The sequence below is a fragment of the Acomys russatus genome, chromosome 11 (genome assembly GCF_903995435.1).
Source record: "Acomys russatus chromosome 11, mAcoRus1.1, whole genome shotgun sequence".
Classification (NCBI taxonomy): domain Eukaryota; kingdom Metazoa; phylum Chordata; class Mammalia; order Rodentia; family Muridae; genus Acomys; species Acomys russatus.
In genome coordinates this window covers 34,911,176-34,932,043 of record NC_067147.1, presented here as the reverse complement: position 1 = coordinate 34,932,043, position 20,868 = coordinate 34,911,176, and the positions used below count along the sequence as shown (strand labels likewise).

Below are 20,868 nucleotides of genomic sequence, written 5' to 3'. Positions count from 1 at the left end.
TCAGCGGCCAATCCTCCTCTTTGTTGCTAATTCACCAAAATCATGGCGTGAGGGGTTGCTTTTTTTTTTTTTTTCCTTTCTTTCTTTTTAAAGACTTTGGATTAAACTTTTTCTTTTAAGATTTCTTCCCCATCATCTTCTCCTGGTAGTTTCCAAACCGAATATGACCAAAGGAAGAGAAGACTCAACGTGTTCTGTTAAAATGTATAATAATAATATTATCATATAACATTAATAACATGGTTATTAGTAATAACCATATATGTGCTTAGAGAACGTTAAAGGTCAGCAAAACTAAAACTAAGCTTGTGGGAAAAGTTTTAAGTGAATCTGCCTGCAGGGTTTACCCGGTTTGGCAGGATTAAAGTCTGCTGCTACTTTATTGTCTATTATGTTTTCAAAGGCGAAACCCCAGAGAGTAATTTAATCAGAAAGACAGTATCCGGGAGAGTGATGCTGATTTTTGCTTAAACTTCATAAGCAAAACTGCTGTCCCTGTCGCTGATGGCAGGAGGCGCTTGTTTAAGTTGTTCACCACGGGTCCACTCTCTCAGAGCGACTTGAAAAGCTCTGCATTGCCAGTCGGCACCTGGCAAGTGCCCTGATTCTGCGGAGCAAGCGTAGTCATAATGTGGGACAAGGGGCATAATGAGTTTGTGATTAGTTGGTTGCCTCACAAGCTTGCTTGCCCCTGCCAAACTTCAGCCATAAAGGATTAGCTTCCCCTTGCAAATACTCCCTTGCCCGTCCTGTTGAAAACTGCAGTTTGTTTTTCGAGATACGTTTTTCCAGATTCTGTGTCCTTTTAACTCAGGCTCACATGTGAACGCGCCTTCAGGTTCTAAGAGCGATCCTATGGCGGCGGGGTCGGGGAAGTATCTTCTCTCAGGAGTGAAGCCTACCGCCTTGAAATGGCAGCCTCTTACTAGCTTGCATCTGACCAACATGCCTCCCTAGGCTTGGCCTTAGCCCAGTATGGAAGCTCAACAGAGTAAGACTCTTGCCCCATCCCCACCCCCACCCCCAAAAAAGCCAGGCATAATGATCTCAGAACTGCAGAAGCAGAGACAGGCAAGTCTCTGTGAGTTTGAGGCATTCTGGTCTACATAAAGGAGTTCAAGGTCAGCCAAGGATACAGAGTGAGAACCTGTATATAAACAAATAAAAGCCAGGCGTGGTATCGCACGCCTTTAATCCCAGCACTCTGGAGGCAGAGGCAGGCGGATCGCTGAGAGTTTGAGGCCAACCTGGTCTACCAAGTGAGTCCAGGATGGCCAAGGCTACACAGCGAAACCCTGTCCCGGAAACAAAGAAACAAATTTTTTTTTAAAAAAAAGCAATGTCAGGTTTGACAGCACTGTCCTCTCTAAGGTTGCTCTCTGGTGTTCTGTGAGTTTTTACAATAATGTCATTAAATCACGGTAAGCTGTAATGATGAATCTAGGGTCTCTTGTGTGTTCTTAGTGTCTAAGGGTTTTGTTTTTGTTTCTTCGGTTGGTTTTGGGTTTTGGTTTTTCAAGACAGGGTTTCTTTCTTTTTTTTTTTTTTTTGAGACAGGGTTTCTCTGTGTAGTCTTGGCTGTCCTGGAGTCGCTTTGTGAGCCAGGCTGGCCTTGAACTCACAGCGATCCGCCTGCCTCTGCCTCCCAAGTGCTGGAATTAAAGGCATGCGCCACCACACCCGGCAATACTTCCTTTTCTACAAAATGGTTGTGAGGGTAGGTGGGATGACACAAATAGCAGTCCCAGGATTTTGGTAGCAGAGACATACAGTAGGAAGTTCAAGCCAGAGTGGGTTACCTGGTGAGCATGAAGCCAGGAAGTGCTACATAATGGGATCCTATCTTTAAATTACCTAATTGAAATTCAAAGTCCTGATGCCATGTAAATAGGAAATGGAGTCCAAGGAATTGGGGTGGGGGTGGGGTGTCTGTCTTTAAGAACGGGCCTGCTGATGCCCATCCAGCTACCTAACATGGCTAAAGCAACAGTGGTTCTCACATCAGGCTTCTTTTGGACATTTTTGTCTTTTATTTTGACCAGGCTTCTTATATCACAACATTAACAAAGGATGACAGAGTATTGGGTTCCACCCTCTGGCCGTTTGTGACACTGATGGAAAGGTCCACTTGAGATTTGTATGTGCCACTAGATGTAAGTATTATCTCAAAGGGGGGCTGGGGGATGAAGGGGCAGGTGTGGTGCGTGCCTTTCTGGTAAGGGAAGCCAAGATGGGAGGTGGATCTCTTTCAATTCACGGCTAGCCTAGTCAACTTAGTAAATTCCAGGCTAGTCAGACCACATAATGAGACTTTGTCTCAAAACAATAACAACTGGCTTTCTTGAGAACCAAAAGGCTTGAGTTTGAGGCCAGCCTGCTGTGCATAGAGAGTTTTGGGACAGCTCGCTCTACATAGAAAAACCCTGTTTAAAAACCAAAAATATATTCATTAAGTAATTTTTCATGTTTAATTAATTACTCTTATTTTATGTACAGTGGTGTTCTGCCTGCTTGTATGTGAGGGTGTCAGATCCCCTGGAACTGGAGTTACACACACTTGTGAGCTGCCATGTAGGTGCTGGGAATTGAACCCAGGTCCTTTGGTAGATCACCCAGTGCTCTTAACCACAGGACCATCTTTCCAGTCCCACTAAATAAACTCTTAAAAGAAGGAAGACTCTCTCAGGCATGGTGATACATGCCAGCAATCCTGATGATACGTGGAACATCAGGTCCCCACCTGGAGAATAAAAGAGGAGAAAGAAAGACCCCAACATGGAAGCTGACATGTAGGTCAGACACATGGTTGGACAAAGCACCATATGGAAGGAAGGGAGACTTAAGAGAAAGAGTTACGGAAGCCCCAATATGCTGAGGGAAAGCCTAAAGTGTTAAGGAAAGCATGCTTAGACAAGATACAGACGCTGGAGGTGTTTAATCCCAGCACTAGGAGGCAGTGGCAGGCAAATCTCCCCACTCAAAGCCAGCCTGATAATCATAGGGAGTTCCAAGTCAAACCAGACTAGTAATTCTATCTCAAAAATAGAAAAAAGAAAGAAAGAAAAGAAAAGAAAAGGGGAGAGGAAGAAAAAGAAAGAGAGAAAAAAGTTACACTTTAATGAATAAGTCAGAAAACCTCACAGACTTACAAGCTATATACCTGCAATGCTACAGCCCCGTAGCCCATAAGCCACTGCTCCTAAGGTAGAGATTCAGGGAAAGAAAACTAAAGGATTAATTAGTCCATTTATCTCTTTAGCATGGCATAAGATATGCCCACCTTCCTAGGGTGGTCTCTAGGCCAGGTAATGAACTGAACTGTTAGGCCTCCACCCAAGCCTGAGAGTTCATTCTTTCAACTAGAAGGGGTTTTGTTTGTTTTTTGTTTCTCTCTCTCTCTCTCTCTCCCCCCTCTCAAACACTAGGACATTGGAACCTGAATCAAGCAGGTTGGAAGTTTAAGACTAGTCCAAACTATACAGCAAGTGTCTATCTATAAAAAAACAAACCATGCCAGGTGATGGTGGTGGTGGCACAGACCTTTAATCCCAGCACTTGAGAGGCAGAAGCAGGAGAACCTCTGAGTCCAAGGCCAGCTCATTCTATAGAGTGAGTTCCAGGAGGGCTACACAGATAACCCGGCTTGGGAGGTGGGCGGTGGGGGAGAAGGCAGACTCAGAGCCTGCATGGATAGACAATGCTTCCCCAAAATGTGCATTGTTAGCTGAAAGCCGCAGTGCCAGGCATGGGACACCTCTCTGTGAATTATTGGTCAGGGAGGCTCCAGAGGCCCCCGAAACAACACAGGCTTTTGTCATAGCTCTTCATTACCCACCATAGCCAGAAGGTAAGACCCTACTGCTGAAGATCCAACATACTCTGATTGCAGAACATAGAGAAATTGAGCTAGAACTAATCTGAGAAACTTGCTACCTGCCGACTAGTTTTCATAATACCATCCAGGTGCTATACAGGCTGCCGAGGGAGAAAAGAAATCAGTAGTGCTCAGTGGCGAAGCCTGCGTGGTACAGCACCGCCTTGCCAGGCTCTTGCCTGGTGTTCACTGGTGAAAGAGTAGCAGGAAGGTTATAGGAGTTATCAGCCCCTTCTTCAATTTGAGCCAGTTCCACGGGAGGGAAGTCATGCCTGGTTACTATACACCTGGGAGAAAGCTAGGGAAGCTTCTAACACTGGGCAGCAGTTAAGGCAGAGACTCATAACTGGTCAATGTGCTGACAATAAGTGACTGTTGAGTGCTCAGCTCTAAGTGGGGCATCTACACCAGCTGTCCTCCACCTCAGAGTTCAGGAGACATGGTTTAAAGAGAAATAGTAAAATAGAAAGAATTTAAGAACTAGACAGTGGGGAGGAGTTTTGTGAAGTGCTGCTGTGCTGGATAGTTTGATGTCATTTGAGATGAGGGAGTCTCAGTTAAGAAAATGCCCGCCATAAACTCCAGTATCAAGAAAGCCTTGTTGGAGCTTGGTCTAAATGGATTGTGATGCTAATTACAGCTTGCTGTCTTTTTTTTTTTTTTTTTTTTTTTTGGTTTTTCAAGACAGTGTTTTCTCTGTCTGTGTAGCCTTTGTTGTCGTAGACTCACTTTGTAGACCAGGCTGGCCTTGAACTCACAGCGATCCCCTTGCCTCTGCCTCCGGAGTGCTGGGATTAAAGCGTGAGCCACTGCTTGCTGTCTTTTAACATATCCCAAATATTGCTGTGTAACCTTGCCTAAAAGCCTCCTCCTGTTTGACCAATAAAAAGCCAATACACCCGGGCAGGCAAATGACATAGGCGTGGCTAAGGTTTGCAGGCTTTTGGGACAGAGAGGTTCTTGGTAAAGGACACAGTCAGAGAGACCGGAAGAGGATGTTGGGAAGGAGAAGGGAGACACAAAAAGGAAGAGGAAAAGGAAGGCGCCATCTCTACCTTCCTTTTGTGCTTGTCTTTCACTTTAGCCGAAGGCAGCAAGATAAGTTGGTGGCCCTGCAGGAATGCAGTTATCTCTAAAGTCAAAACCTTAACCCTAAGCAGAAGTCAGTTCTAAGGACCAGCTTACCTCTTCAAGCAATAGGGACTCCTGACCACCTTTCATAACCTGAGCTGGGAGAGGGGAGGCAGAACCACGCCTGCTACACCGCTTAATAGACTTGGCGGGGGTGGGAGGTGGGTGGGGGGGTAGTCACTGAACCTTTTTATCCGTTCTTTTTCTCAGTCTTGAAAAAAATCTCAGGGGGACCAGGCAAGGTGGCTCGACATATCCAAGAGTACCTGTCACCAAGACTGATGGCCTGAGTTAAATCCCTGGGACCTACCTAGTGAGAAGGGAGAAGATAAGCACCCTAGTTGTCCTCTGACCTCCACACATGTGAGGTGGGAAGGTGCACACACAATAAAGGCATACAGAAGAGAGGGAGGGGGGAGAGGGTAATGTCTTAATTTTTTAATCTCCTGCACTTAGGGGTGTACTTTAGTTAGTAGAGTGCACGCCAAAGCCCCAGGCTCTAACTTGAGCACTGCACAAACTGAATGTGGACACACAGCCAGCAGTAACTCCACCACGGTGGAGGCGAGAGGCCCTGGAATTCAAGGTCATCCTCTGACACTTGGGGAGTTTGAGGCCAGCCAGCCTGGGTTACATGAAACCCCTTCTCAAAATATGCCAACAAAAACAAAAAGTAAAACCTCTTTGGCATGCCAGGTGTGGTGGCCCATGCCTTTAATCCCAGCACTCAGCACTCAGGAGGCAGAGGCAGGAGGATCGCTGTGAGTTCAAGGCCAGCCTGGTCTACCAAGCGAGTCCAGGACAGCCAAGACTACACAGAGAAACCTATGTTATGGGGGGTTGTGGAGGGAACCTGTTGGCTTTTCAGTATTCTTCATCTTTGCCGTTAGTGTATGTGTCTCAGAGTAGCTTGCCAGGGCTGCTGGCACCTGCGTGTTTGCTGCGCATAGTCTTCTTTCACAGTGTCTTCATATGGGATGTCTTGGTGCTATGTCCTTTGGGTGCATGAGAGAACAGCAGGTGAGTGGACAATGAAGGAAGCAGAACACTGTAACTATGGAGTCATGATTACGTCAGCTTTCCTGTGTGGTTAAAATATTCTTCAATAAGACATGGGGGATGCTCAGCTTTTATGTTAGGTTCCCCTCCCCCTCCCGGCCCATCCCCCCACCCACTTCTTAACTAGAGAGACAGGCTGCTTCCTCAAGCTCTGAAGAAGAAATTGACAGCTTCATTTGACTCCCTGAAAACCATTCCTGTCTGAATGTCAAATGGCTCCTGACATTAATTGAGCCTTCTTATTCACCATTTTCCTGCTCAGAGGACCCATGACATAGTGCCCTAGGCTGGGAGGCTCAACATTTTAAGGTCTCTGCCGAGCACACGAAGGGTAGCAGACAGAGAAATCTCAAGGGCGAAAGAGCTTAGAAGGCTTGCTCCTCTTTATAACCGGCTACAGTAAGCTTTGAAGGCATCTTGCTGGCCACAGAGCAATTGCAGGGAGTTCCAGATAAAAAGGCAATGTTTCAGTTTACAAAGCATTTGTCTTTTTTTTTTTTTTTTTTTTTTTTTGAGATAGAGTTTCTCTGTGAACCCTTGGCTGTCCTGGAACTCACTCTGTCGCCCAGGCTGGCCTCAAACTCAGAGATCCATCTGCCTCTGCCTCTTGAGTGATGGAATTAAAGCATAGGCCACCACTGCCCAGCTGACTTCTTGCTTTCCTTCAATTCCTTCGTAGCAATTCCTCTAAAATTAGCCAATCAAGAAAGAATGTGAAGTCAGACCCCAGTCAATGGAGAAAAGACACAGTCAGCACCTGGGTTAGAATACAGACCAAAGCCGGGCATGGTGGCGCACGCCTTTAATCCCAGCACTCGGGAGGCAGAGGCAGGTGGATCACTGTGAGTTGGAGGCCAGCCTGGTCTACAAAGCGAGTCCAAGACAGCCAAGGCTACACAGAGAAACCCTGTCTTGAAAAACCAAAAAAGAAAAAAGAAAAAAATAAATAAATAAAAGCCATACAGTCTCTGGCATCCCACACCTGTAACCCCAGCACTTTGAAGACAGAGGCATAAAGTTTGCCAGAAGTTATAGGTTCCCAGGGGCCACACAGCAGGTGAGCACTCAGTGAAACTACCAAACTGGACCACTCTACCTACAGAAAGGTCTAGTGGGGAATCAAACCAACAAGGCTGTCGTCTTAAGGGATGGGGTGACAGAGAGAAGCAAAATGGTAGGAAAGCAAGCAGATTTATTTGACAGTCAGTTGGGTGGGATTCTTTGAGCTGATACAGGCTTTAGGATAAATTGAGAACTAGATGACCTTGTTCTTGTAATTGACCTTCGTGAACTGACTAAAGAAAGCCTCTGGTGAACAGAAATCAGCTTTAGATTAGTGAGAAAGGCAGAACTTAGGCTTCTGTTTTACCCAGGCAGATTCCTTTGGTTTAAGACACTGTCACAGCACTGCCATTTGGGGGGAGGGGGGGCAGAAGGAGGAGGCTGCATTGGACCTAACAAGGGCCAGCCATGGCTATGAAGTAAGATCCTGTTTGAAAAGACAAAAAACAAGGGTCTGGAGAGATGGCTCAGTGGTTAAGAGCCCTGCCTGCTCTTCCGAGGTCAATTCCCAGCAACCACATGGTGACACACAACCGTATACACTAAAATATGATGCCCTCTTCTGGCATTCAGGTGTACACACAGATAGAGCACTGATAACAAATAAAAGAAAATCTTTTTTTTTGGTTTTTCGAGACAGGGTTTCTCTGTGTAGCCTTGGCCATCCTGGACTCACTTTGTAGACCAGGCTGGCCTCGAACTCACAGCGATCCGCCTGCCTCTGCCTCCCGAGTGCTGGGATTAAAGGCGTGTGCCACCATGCCTGGCAAAAGAAAATCTTTTTAAAATATATATATATATATGTTTTGCTGGGCTTAGTGGCACGGGTTTTTAATCCCCGCACTTGGGAGACAGAGACAGGCAGATCACTGTGAGTTAAAGGCCAGCCTGGTCTACAAAGTAAGTCTAGGACAGCCAAGGCTATACAGAGGAACCCTGTCTCAAAAAACCAAAATAAATAAATAAATAAATAAAAGAAAAAGAAAAGACAAAGAACAGATGTAGCTCAGGAGAGTCCTTGCCTAGCAGGCAGGAGATAAAGTCTTGGGTTCCATCTTGGCATGTATGACACTGACTGTAATGGTGTGTCCTAATAATGTTGGCACTTAGGGGGTAGAGGCAGAAAGGACCACAAGTTCAAAGTCATGCTAGGCTATATGAGATTCAGTCTTCTTAAAGAAAAAATGGGTAGGAGGAGGGAACTAGTGGTGTGTCTCTCAGCTAGCATGCACAAAGCTGTGAGATCCATTCCTAGGAGAGCAGTGAATAAAAGAGAAATTAAGGGGCTATACACATGACTTAATGGTTAAGAGCATGTACTAATTTTGCAAAAGATCTGGGTTCTGTTCCTAACACATACATATTGTGCACACATACACATGTGTGGAAAACATCCATACACATAATTGTTGTTATAATAAATGAAAATCTGAACTGCTTGATTTCACCAGAAAGTTCTTGATAGCTAGGCGTGGTGGCACACGCCTTTAATTCCAGCACTCAGGAAGCAGAGGCAGGCAGGTCACTGTGAGTTCAAGGCCAGCCTGCTCTATAAAGCAAGTCTAGGGCAGCCAAGCTACACAGAGAAACCCTGTCTCGGAAAAAATAAAACAAACCAACCAAACAAACAAACAAAAGAGCTCTTGGATTAAAGGTGTGTGCTAGGGCTGGTTTAAACACACCTTATCACCTATTTACAATAAACAGAAAATTTTTGGATTAAAGATGTGTGTGAGGGCTCAATGATGCCAAACAAGAAACAGTTTTTTTTTTTTGGGTGTTTGTTTGTTTGTTTGAGACAGGGTTTCTCTGTGTAGCCTTGGCTGTCCTAGACTCACTCTGTAGACCAGGCTGGCCTTGAACTCACATTGATCCGCCTGCCTCTGCCTCCAGAGTGGAGGGATTAAAGGCATATGCCAGCACACCCAGTTTAAGAAACAAGTTTTTACAGTTCACAATCTCAGGGTTTACAATGGAATCAAATATCCTGAAACAAATGACATTAACATAACACTTTTTTTAAACCACAGACACTAGAAATCACTTAGCCAGGCATTGTGGCACATGTTTAATCCCAGAACTCAAGAGGTAGAGGCAGGCAGATCTTTGTGAGTTCAAGGCTCTCCTGGTCTACAGAGTGAGTTTCAGGATAGCCAGAGCTACGTAGTGAGACCCTGTCTCAAAAAATGACAACAAGAAGAAGAAGCCAAAGTAAACACACAAATAAACAAAAGCCATGCCTTTCTGATTTTTCTTCTTCACTGTGTTATATGGTTTCTGACACTTGGTAAAAGACCTTAGTCTAAATCCAATTATAATTAAATGCTTTATTGCTTAGCTGCCAGCAGGACATCAAACTGAAAACCAAACCTCAGGCACGTTTGTGAAAGAGGGCTATGGGAAAGAGATTTCTAAATGCAAAAACCATAAGAAGACCTTCAATATCTACACAAGCGAGCAAAAACTGGTCTGTTCTGCTATGTTAAGTAGTTAAGGCAACTCAAAAACTGTTGTAAGACTCTGCTATTAAGATGGCAGTCCATGCCAGGCGTGGTGGCGCATGCCTTTAATCCTAGCACACGGGGAGGCAGAGGCAGGTAGATCTCTGTGAGTTCGAGGCCAGCCTGGTCTACAAAGCAAGTCCAGGACAGCCAAGGCTACACAGAGAAACGCTGTCTCAAAAAACAAAACAAAATTAAAATCAAAGTCCAGGGGCTCAAAGGTTCAAAGCATTAACTGCTTTCCCAAAGGTCTTGAGTACAATTCCCAGCAACCACATGGTGGCTCACAACCATCTATAATGAGATCTGCTGCCCTCTTCTGGCCTGCAGGTATACATGCAGGCAGAAAAATGTATAAATAAATAAATCTTTTAAAAAAAGATTGAAGTCTACCATGCCCAGATATTTATCTAATCTCTGCACAAAAGGAAGACTCCCTTTCTCAGCTGGGCTTCCTCTTCCCTTCCGGCCGTATCTGCAGAGCATCTCTCGGCACTGATGCCTGACCATATTCTGAGTATGTTTTGTTTGTTTTTTGTTTTTTCAAGACAGGGTTTCTCTGTGTATGCCTGGCTGTCCTGGACTCACTTTGTAGACCAAGCTGGTCTCGAACTCACAGTGATTTGCCTGTTTCTTGCTCCTGGAAGCCTTATCCATCGTACTAATGGGCCATCTGAATCCTATTGGTTGTTTCTGCTCCCTTCGTCCTCATGGGTCAGTGGCCAATGACCCACAGGGAAAAGGAGGAACACACAAAACAATCTTTGGGTATCTGCATACACAACTTACAGAAGCCAAAAAAAAAAAGCAGTTAGTCATATCACAACAAGTAGATAGTAACAGTTATACAATTTTGCATGGGGAATCACTGAATCAGGGTTACAGGGAACTTACCTTCCAGGGACTGTAGTCAGAGACAAACATCTGGTGGGTGCCAAGATGGATGGATGCCTAGCATAAAATAGAGTTTCTTTAGCCATCACAACTACTGTGTAAAATTGTGCCCATACATAACATATGCATTTTACTTTTCTGTCTGTCTCTGTCTCTCTGTCTGTCTGTCTGTCTCTCTCTCTTTCTCTCTCTCTCTCTCTGTGTGTGTGTGTGTGTGTGTGTGTGTGTGTGTGTGGTGTTGTGCATGTCTTCCAAAGTGACTTTGCGAATGTGAAGGCCAGAGGCTAACATGCCAGAGTCAGCTCTCTCCTTCTACAATGTGGGTCTTAGAAGTTAAACTCAAGTTCACTTGGAAGCAAGGGCTTAACCTGCTGAACCATCTCACCGAACAGCCCTACATGAGCTATCCAATGCTTTCCTGTAAAACAGGCTTTATGTTAGATAGTTTGTGAAATACTAAACGGTGGTAAGTGTTCGATTTTTCTTAGGCTTGGGGGCAAGGACAGGAGAGCCTAGAGCTCTCCATTTGCTGGGCACAGCAACCACCTATAGCCTCAGCCCATGTTCCTTATATCTAGGGACAAAGTCTTACTTATTATCCCAAGCTGGCCTTGAGTTTGCTCTCTATCCCCAGGCTAATATGAATTTGGCAATCTTCCTGCCTCAGCCTTGCAAGTAGCTGCAATTACAGGCCTGCACCATCAGGCCAGCTAGTGTGAAGTATTCTAAGCATGCCTGTCGTATGCAGTGTTTTTCTGTAATGTTCTCTAAGTTAGGTCTATTAAATACTATTTGAGAAGGGTCTTGCTATGTAGAGTGCAAGCACATAGACACATTTACCAGGGTATCCTATTTAGGGAGAAAGTGCTAGCTATGAAAGCAGAAGAAACGAAGCCCATACCTTCTGGGTTTTGCTGAATGACTTGCTGCTTTTTTTGTTTGTTTGTTTGTTTGTTTGTTTGTTTGAGACAGGGTTTCTCTGTTTAACTTTGGCTGTCCTAGACTCACTTTGTAGACCAGGCTGGCCTCAAACTCACAGCCTCTGCCTCTGCCTCCTGAATGCTGGGAATTGAACTCTGGACCTTTGGAAGAGCAGCCAGTGCTCTTAACCTCTGAGGCATCTCTCCAGCTCCTAGAACAATCTTAATATAATGAATTTTATTATTTTTAGTGCCAGATAATTGTTAATTTTTTATTTCTTTCCTTCTATTTATTTATTTATTGAGTGTGTTGGGTTTTTTTTGTTTTTTTTTTTTTTTTTTTGTTTTTTTTTTTTTTTTTGAGACAAGGTTTCTCTGTGTAGCCTTGGCTGTCCTGGGCTCACTTTGCAGACCAGGCTGGTCTTGAACTCACAGAGATCTCCCTGTCTTTGCCCCCCAAGTGCTGGGATTAAAGACGTGTGCAAGATAATTGCTTAAAATAAACTTAAGGATGATTCAATTCCTATCTGTGTAAAAAGGTTTGTATATACACATATAAAATTTCATTTAAAAAATTTACAGTACTGGCCTTGTATTAGGCAAGTCTTGTACCTTGGTCCTTGTCAGTTTTTACAAAATGTTAAGACAGCATTTCACAAAGATGAATAGGCTGGCCCTGAACCTGAAATTCTCCTGCTACAACGGAGAAACTGGAATTATAAGCCCACACCACCAATTTCACCTACACAAGTAAAACCTCCCCTCCCTCACCTTTCCCCCCTTGTGTGTGTGTGTGTGTGTGTGTGTGTGTGTGTGTGTGTGTGTTTGTTTGTTTGTTTTTGAGACAGGGCATGATGTACATAGCCCAGGCTGACTGGAAACTTCTGGTCTTTCTTCCCCTCCACCCTAAATTCTGGGATTGCAGGTGTAACATATCTAATTTCCAAAGTTAGGCCACCATGCCCTTTTAATACTGGCATGTCATCAACACCCCCCAAAGCTATGTGTAATGCAGCGCTGGGGAGTTAGGAGCAGGGGGATCGGGAGTTCAAGGCCAGCCTAAGCTTTAAGAGACTAGGTCTCAAACAAAGCAAAACAAAAACCCCCTCATCAGACAGGCACAGAGAGTCATGCCTTTAATTTCAGCACTCAGGACAGAGATGGGCAGCATGTCTACATAGTAAGTTCCAGGCCAACCACAGATATACGGAAAGTTCTAGGCCCCCCCCCCCATGTTACATAGTGAGACTTCGTCTCAAAAAATTAGATAGGGGCTAGAGAAATGGCTCAGTGTTTAAGAGCGGTGTTGGAGCCAGGGGTGGTGGCACACGCCTTTAATCCCAGCACTTGGGAGGCAGAGGCAGGTGGAACGCTGTGAGTTCGAGGCCAGCCTGGTCTACAAAGTGAGTCTAGGACTGCCAAGGCTACACAGAGAAACCCTGTCTCAAAACAAACAAACAAACAAACAAAAGGAACACTGGTATTGTATGACCAAACGTTTTCTGGGGAGATCCAACGCCAGAGAACCTATAACCGATCACAATATGGACACTACCTAAGTCTAACTTGGTGAATCAGTGAGTCTTATTGGGGTTACTTACAGGAATATGGGTGAGAGGTTCCTTATGGAAGTCAGTTGCATCACCAAAGCCCACCCAAGCATGGGTGACAGCTCACAAAGTTGGGAGCCTGGAACATACTACACAACCAGCAGCTCAATAAGTTAGAGAGTGGCCTTTCCAGGTACCTCAGTCGGTCTTTGCCACCCCAGATCTCCTTTCTCCCTTGGAGTGTCCATGCTTATTATGCACTGGGCTAAACTTGAGCGAGTCTAGACAAGTGGATGGAAGCAGGATTTCCATTGGTGTGAGTTCGGAAGAAACAGCAGTCTTATCCCGAGACCGTTTTCAATGAAACAGCTCTTTTTATTGGGAGCGGAACAAGGGCTATATAAACAGGGTTTCTCTGTGTAGCCTTGGCTGTCCTGGACTCGCTTTGTACACCAGGCTGGCCTTGAACTCACAGTGACCCGCCTACCTCTGCCTCTAGAGTGCTGGGATTACAGGCGTGTGCCACCCGAGCCTGGCTTCAATTTATTTATTTTTATGAGGGTGTCATGCATGCAATGACATGCCTAGAAGTCAGAAGAAAACGTAAGGGAGTCAGTCAGTTCTTTCCTTCTACTGCTAAAACTATGTACTTTTTATTTTGATTACATGTATTTGTTTATTTTTAGTTGTTGTATGTGTATGTGTGTGGACATATATATGTCTCCTTCTACCGTGTAAGTTCTAGGGATTAAACTCAGTTTCTCAGACCTTGTAGCAAGTGCCTTTACCCAACGTGCAGTATCATTGGGTCCACTCTTGTGTTTTGAGAGAACGTTTCACCAACTGACCTGAAACTTGCTGTGTAGAATAGGGTGAGTGCTGATTTGCATCAGTCCTCTTGCCTCTGCCTCTAGAATGCTGTCAACTTCTCTATCTGTTTTTGAGGAAGAGTTTAATTCTGTAGCCCAAGCTGGCCTGTAACTCACTAGGTAGTCCAGTCTCTACTAGAATTTAGTGAATTCCTGCCACTTCAGTCTCCAAAATGCTGGATTACAGGCACACACCATCAAATCTGACTCCAGCATTTTCTCATTCATTCATTCATCCATCCATCCATCCATCCATCCATTCATTCACTGTCTTGGGCTTCTTCTTCCATCAGGTAGACCCTTCACATCAAACTTAGGTCATATGGCTTGGTGGCAGTTAATACTTCTGCCCACTGTGCCATCTAACCCACTCCTTTTTTTTTTTTTTTTTTTCCTGTTTTGTTTGTTTGTTTTAGAAAAAGGGACTTACTGGCTGTTGTGGCACAAGCCTTTGTCTTGGGAGACAGAGGCAGGGAGATCTTTGAGTTCAAGTCCTGCTAGGTCTACAAAATGAGCTCCAGGACAGCCAGGGCTACACAGATGGAAGTGGAGGGGTGGGGAAGGTGTTAGTTAGGTAGACTGTCCATTAGGTCTGCCTCCTGAGTGAGGAGATTAAGGATGTGTTTCACCATGGGTGCCTTTGCCTCGATTTAGTAAAACAAAGCAAAGCAAAATAAACAGCTAGCATAGCTGGCCTAAACCAGGGCGTGGTGGTGCATGCCTTTAGTCCCAGCACTCAGGAGGCAGAGGCAAGTGGATCACTGTGAGTTCGTGATCAGCCTGGTCTACAAAGTGAGTCCAGGATAGCCAGGGGTACACAGAGACCCTGTCTCGAAAAACATAAATAAGTAGCTGGCCTAAGCATGGGTCTCAGTCCTGTCACTTTACTTGTTAGGGTATGAGAATTCGAAGCTCATGGCATTTCTTGAGCTACAGAGTATGTCTAAGGCCACTGTCTCCAAATGAAAAATATAAAAAGTGCACTGAGGTTAGTGGTAGGACACTTGTCTTCCATGCATGAAGCGTTGGGTTCAATGTTGTCTTACTTTGTTTTAGGGTGCTGGGGTGGAACTTGAAGACCAAGAATGGCAGACAACACTCTGACCACCACCCCCCCCCCAACCCTAACTTAGCTGTTTGTTTTGTTTTCTTTCTGGTGTCAGGGTCTCCCTCACTCTGTAAGCAAAGCTATACTGGAACCAAACCTCCAGTGGTCCTCAGACCTCCACGTCCCAAAGCTTACAGTGTGCCGTCTGAGGTTCTGCTTCCAATTAATACCCGGTCTCAGAGATGGAACTCAGACAGTGGGACCCTCCTCTGGGACATATAGCTCAGGGAGTGCCTCCTGTTGCATGAAAAAAAAAAAAATCAGAGGATGTGGGGGTGTCTGTCACTCAGTATTCGTTTCAGACAGGGCAACCTCATAAATCTTCAGGCTCACCCTCCTGCCCAAGTGTCATTTTCAGGCCCCATCCCCACCCCCACCCCAGGAGAGGGGGGGCTCTCCTCACTTGTCTTTGTGCTAAATCCTCAAGACAAAAGAAATCTGCTTTGATGTGTTCAGTTTTCAGGCAAGAGCCTGGCTTGCAAAGGGTTTGAGTGGCAGAAGCACTTAGGTAAGTAAAGAGACAAATTAATTAACTTGTCAAATCCTGCTTCTTAGCAGCCATGTGAAAGCTTCTTGCATAACAAAGTATTGTTCCCAGCATGCCAAGCAGCCTGCTTTTCTTCTCTTCCTTTTCCTTTGTACTCAATTCATGGTTTTGCAGATCTCATGAATTAGCTCCTCTCCAAGCAGTAACCACACAGAATGGCTGGGGAACATTTGGTAAGGTAGATTTATTTCACTCTCAGCTTCATATGCAGAGAGATCCAAACCTTTATATAAGGAGCATGGTGTGACTGACAAACGCTGGGATGCTGAATGGGGGGCTCGGCTGGCTTTGTAGAGCCGGTGTAGCAAATGCCAGGGGGATGTTTTATTGTAGGTTTTTGTATTTTTTTTTGTTCATGGTTTTTCTTTATGCTTTAATTGAACTAAAAATGTGATAATGACTAACTACAATTTTATTCTGTTTTTGAAGGTTTGATAGATGGGTTTGATATCTTAGTTCCCCTAGTTTGTTTCTTGCTGTTTTGTTTGGTCTTTCTGTGATGTTGATAGGTCACCCACCCACAGTTGCTGGGAATAGATTCCAAGGTGGCCTAGGGCTCAGCTGCTGAGCTAATTCTCCAGCGCTTATTTTTGTTTTTTGTTTTTTTCGTTTTTTAAGACAGGATTTCTCTGTGTAACCTTAGTTGTCCTAGACTCACTTTGTAGACCGGAGTGGCCTCAAATTCACAGAGATCCACCTGCCTCTGCCTTCTGAGTGCTGGGATTAAAGATGTGTGCCACCACACCCAGCCACCAAAGGTATGATTTTGACTACTTCAGAACACCTCTTTTTTGCAGAGGCAGGTGGATCTAAATAAATTGGAGGCCAACATGGTCTAGAAAGCAAGTTTTGGACAGCCAGGAATCTGTTACATACAGAAACCTCATCTTGAAAAACAAAACAAACAAAAAAGAAAAGAAACCTTAAAGACCATCCCCAATGACACACTTCCTTTAACAAGGTCACATTTCCTCTAATCCTATTCAAATATAAGAGCGTGAGGGGTTAACTATTAGTCATACCACAACAAACTCTGTTTCGTTTTTACTTATATCTGTGCTGCTGGGGATCAAATCAAGTCCTCCTGCACACTAAGCAAGTGCCCATCCTAGGAGCTGCATTCTCAGCCCTGATCTGGAGCTCATGGCCTTCCTGCCTCATCCTCTTGAATGCTGAAACTACAGATGTCGGCTGCCTCAGCCAGCCTACAGTGAAGTTTAAGCCCTCTAACCACACTAACATTTTAACCATGCACATTATCACCTTGAATTAAAAATTAAACAAGCAAAAAGAAAAAAAAATCTATATATTTTTGTTGTTGTTGTTGTTGTTTATTTGTTTGTTTGTTTGTTTTTTCAAGACAGGGTTTCTCTGTGTTACCCTGGCTGGCTGTCCTGGACTCGCTTTGTAGACCAGGCTGACCTCGAACTCACAGCAATTCGCCTGCCTCTGCCTCCCGAGTGCTGAGATTAAAGGTGTGCTCCATCACTGCCTGGCTGTTGTTGTTGTTTTTAATTCTCTTTACATCCTGGTCATAGTCCCATCCCTCCTCTCCTTCCAGTCCCACCCTCTCTCCCTCTCCCTACTGCTCAGAAAAAAAGAGTCCCCTTCCCATCCACCGCAGCTCATCAAGTGGCACCAGGACTGAGTGTGTCCTCTTTCCCTGTGGCCTGGCAAAGCAGTCCTACCAGTGATCAAAAACCTGGCATCAGAGTCCATACCGGAGAAAATCTCCGGTTTTAAAAGGCTGGCTATAGGTGTTCTCAGGCAACTGAGAAGGATTTCCTCAGTCACTGAATTTGAAACCCAGCTACATCAACAATGACAACAATAACACAACAACAACAACACACAAATACACATAGCACACACGCATGCACTCACAGATCGATGCACACTGCCTAGTAGCTGGCCGTGTAAATGAGTTGGTGGAGTACACACAAGGAAGGCCTGGGTTCAACAGTCAGCTACCGCATAAGCCGGGTATAGTGACATATGTCTGTGATCTCAACAAGCAGAGGCGGAGGTAGCAGGATTTAAAAAGTTCTTCAAGGTCATCTTCAGTTTGAGCCAGCCTGGGCTACATAAAACCCTATCTCAATTAATTCACTAAAAAAAAAGTTGTTTCTAAAATAAATAAACAAACCAACAAATAAGTCAGTAAATATTGGGGGGAGATAGTCCAATTTGAAAGACAGCTAAAATATGGTTTCAGCATTCTTCTGTTCTTTCTTTCTTTCTTTTTTTTTGATTTTTGTTTTTTGTTTTTCAAGACAGGGTTTCTCTGTGTAGCCTTGACTGTCCTGGACTCACTTTGTAGACCAGGCTGGCCTCGAACTCGCAGGCTGGCCTCTGCCTCCTGAGTGCTGGGATTAGAGCCGTGCGCCACCACGCCCGGCAGCATTCTTCTTTTCATCTTCCTTCCTCCAAACAAACACATATAGCATGTTTGAAACCGAGTTTCCTTTATCCAAACAGGTCTGAGAGGAGAAGACAACACAGGCAGCTAAACAAGCCAAGTGACCCTTGTTAACAGAACTTTGACTTCCAACACAGACTGGGCACATTTAGGCCCAGTGAGAAAGTCTAGTTCTCAGGCATGTGGGTGTGGCCAGGAACAAGTTAACTCTTTGCAGACAGTGACTTCATGCTGGCTTGCCAGTTGCTGACGAAAATGAAGGAAAGTGTTGGAAGTTTGCATTGCGGGTTGTCTCCACACAGCCTCAGAGGCACACTGGGAACATCTTCACATCTGAAGTCTAATTTCTGGAGCAATTAATGAGAAAACAAAGCAATAACAAAATAAGAATCAAAAAAGAGCTAGCTGAGGTATCTCAATGGGACCTCAGCATCCAGGAGGCTGCCAGGCAGGCCAAAGCTAGCTTGCATTATTTGTGGAGTTCCAGGCCTGTCTGTGGAACACTGTGGAGAGATAGGTAAGTGGCTATGTAGGTAGGCAGAGAGATAGACAGACAGACAGACAGATGTATGAATGCATAGATAGATGGATGCTAGAGATAGATAAAGATGATAGACAGACAGACAGACAGATAGATAGATAGACAGACAGATAGATAGATATTAGATTAGATAGACACATTGAGATGAGATTTTTATTTTTATTTTTATTTATTTTTATTTTTTTTGCTTTTCAAGACAGGGTTTCCCTGGCTGTCCTGGACTCCCTTTGTAGACCAGGCTGGCCTCGAACTCACAGCGATCTGACAGCCTCTGCCCCTTGAATGCTGGGGTTAAAGGCATGTGCTACCATGCTCGGCCCTTGTTTTGTTTTCTGATCAAATCCGGCATGTGCTAAACATTGCCCTGAACTACACCCTTTATCAAGACAACAACACCCTCACTGTATTTTTTGTGTTTGTTTTGATTTTTTGTGGTACCCGCAGTTGAACCTGAGTGGGCCTCCTTACACATATGGGACAAATGCCTACCATAAAGAAACATCCCAAGCCTTTTTATTTTTATTTTTTTATTTTGAAACAGGGTCTTAGTAAACTACCCACTCTGACCTTAAATTCATTCTGTAATTTAGGCAGGCACTGAACTTGGGACCCTGCTAGCTCAGACTTCACAATAGCCAAAACCTCAAGTCTATGCTACTAGGTTCAAGTAGAAGGACACAAGCTAAAACAGCAGCACTGCTTGGTAGCCAAGCTCTCAACACAGCCCTCCTTCCTGATTTCTACTTGTGTGCCTCCATTCCAAAGGCCCTGGGGGACATGTGCCAGTGAATACCAAAGTCTATATTCTCTGTGTATTACGCACAAGATGCCTGTGACAAAAGTTAATATATAGATGAAACACAATAGGAATTTATCAGTAACCAGTAAGAAACAATTATAATAATTATAATACAATACCACATAGCTGGGTGTGGCACTGCACACCTTTAATCCGAGCACTTAGGAGGCAGAGGTAAGCAGCTCTCTGGGTTCTAAGCCATCCAGGGCTGTATAGTAAGATCTTATTTCAAACAAACAAGCAATATAAATATATATGTACCACAATATATACCACAGGTTTTGTGAATGTGGATGTCCATTGAACACCTCTCATCATTCCTGTTATTTGTTTTGCTGTTTCCTTTTTGGTTTTGTTTTGTTTTGTTTTTCTTTCTTTTGTTGTTGTTGTTTTGGTTTTTGGAGACAGGGTTTCTCTGTGTAGCCTCTGCTGTCCCGGATGCGCTTTGTGGGCCAGGCTGGCTTTGAACTCAATTTGCAGGGATTCTCCTGCCTCTGCCTCTTGGAAGTTGGAACTATGGGCTGGTCCTACATCCTCCTGGCAAGGTTGAGAGAGAAAGTCAGGAGAGCAGGGACTAACCGGCTGCAGTGGCCAGCATGGGCGTGAAGGTGGAGGCTTGGCTCTGAGGCGAGCAGCAGCCTGCCTGCCTATTTGAAGGTCTCAGAGGAAGCGTACTGAGACAAAGCTGAAGGATCAGACTTTTGCTCGATCCTATAGACCTTTGTGGCTCACAGTGAGACCACTGACATTTACCCTCAATGCAGAGTTGCTTAAAAGTATTAGGCAGAATGATAAACTTGGAAAATAAACTGAAAAGGAGAACAAGCGGACAAATGTGGCTCTTTACAAGGATGACATTGTTCTCTGTCCCCTCCCTTCTCCCTCAGCAGGCTGGCAACTCAGAGCTGAAGCTGGCACAGGGGTAGCTCCTCAGAATACCCTAGAAGAGCCGTTCTGGGATCATGGGCTGAACAAGCTAAGCTGGCTCATTGTGCTAACGCTGTGTTCTCTCTCTGTGTATTTCTGCCGTTAAATAAATACCCAGATGTTTATAAGAGCTGTTGGCAAGCCACCCACACCATCTTCCTGACCACAGGCTCTGAAGGCCTCAAACAGCAAAGTTTTAGGCCAAGAAGAAGAGCGTCCTGGGTATGACCTCTTCCGCGCAGCTTGTACAACAGGGTGCAATATCTAAGCATTTTCCCCTTAGAGCAGAAAGTGCAAACCCAGTTGCTTGGGGATTAGAGATTGGTTTGGTTTGGAATGGTTTTAGTCATACAGTTAGTTAATTTCTGTGATGCTGAGGATTGAGACCAAAGGGCTCTAGCCCTCAACTACAGGTCTATAACACTGGTTGGTAGTTTTAGCAAACAACAGCAACAAACCCAGAAGCCTACTGAAGAGGCTAGTTTTCTATATATATGAAGTTTTAGGGGTGTTTGTTTGTTTTTGTTTTCGAGACAAGGTTTTCCTTTGTAGCCTTGGCTGTCCTGGATTTGCTTTGTACACCAGGCTGGCCTCAAACTCACAGAAATCTGCTTGCCTCTGCCTCCCTGAGTGCTGGGATTACAGGTGTGAGCCACCACATTTAGAT

General features: G+C 44.7%; 1 protein-coding gene across 1 annotated transcript in view; it reads left to right on the top strand.

The window, feature by feature from the left end:
- Window positions 1-42: 42 nt before the first annotated feature.
- Window positions 43-20,868, top strand: part of Pp2d1 (protein phosphatase 2C like domain containing 1) — a 41,788-nt gene continuing 20,962 nt past the window's right edge. Inside the window, exon 1 of the mRNA XM_051152485.1 lies at window positions 43-47. Within this exon, the coding sequence (XP_051008442.1) occupies window positions 43-47 (5 nt within the window). The remainder of the gene's footprint in view (window positions 48-20,868) is intronic.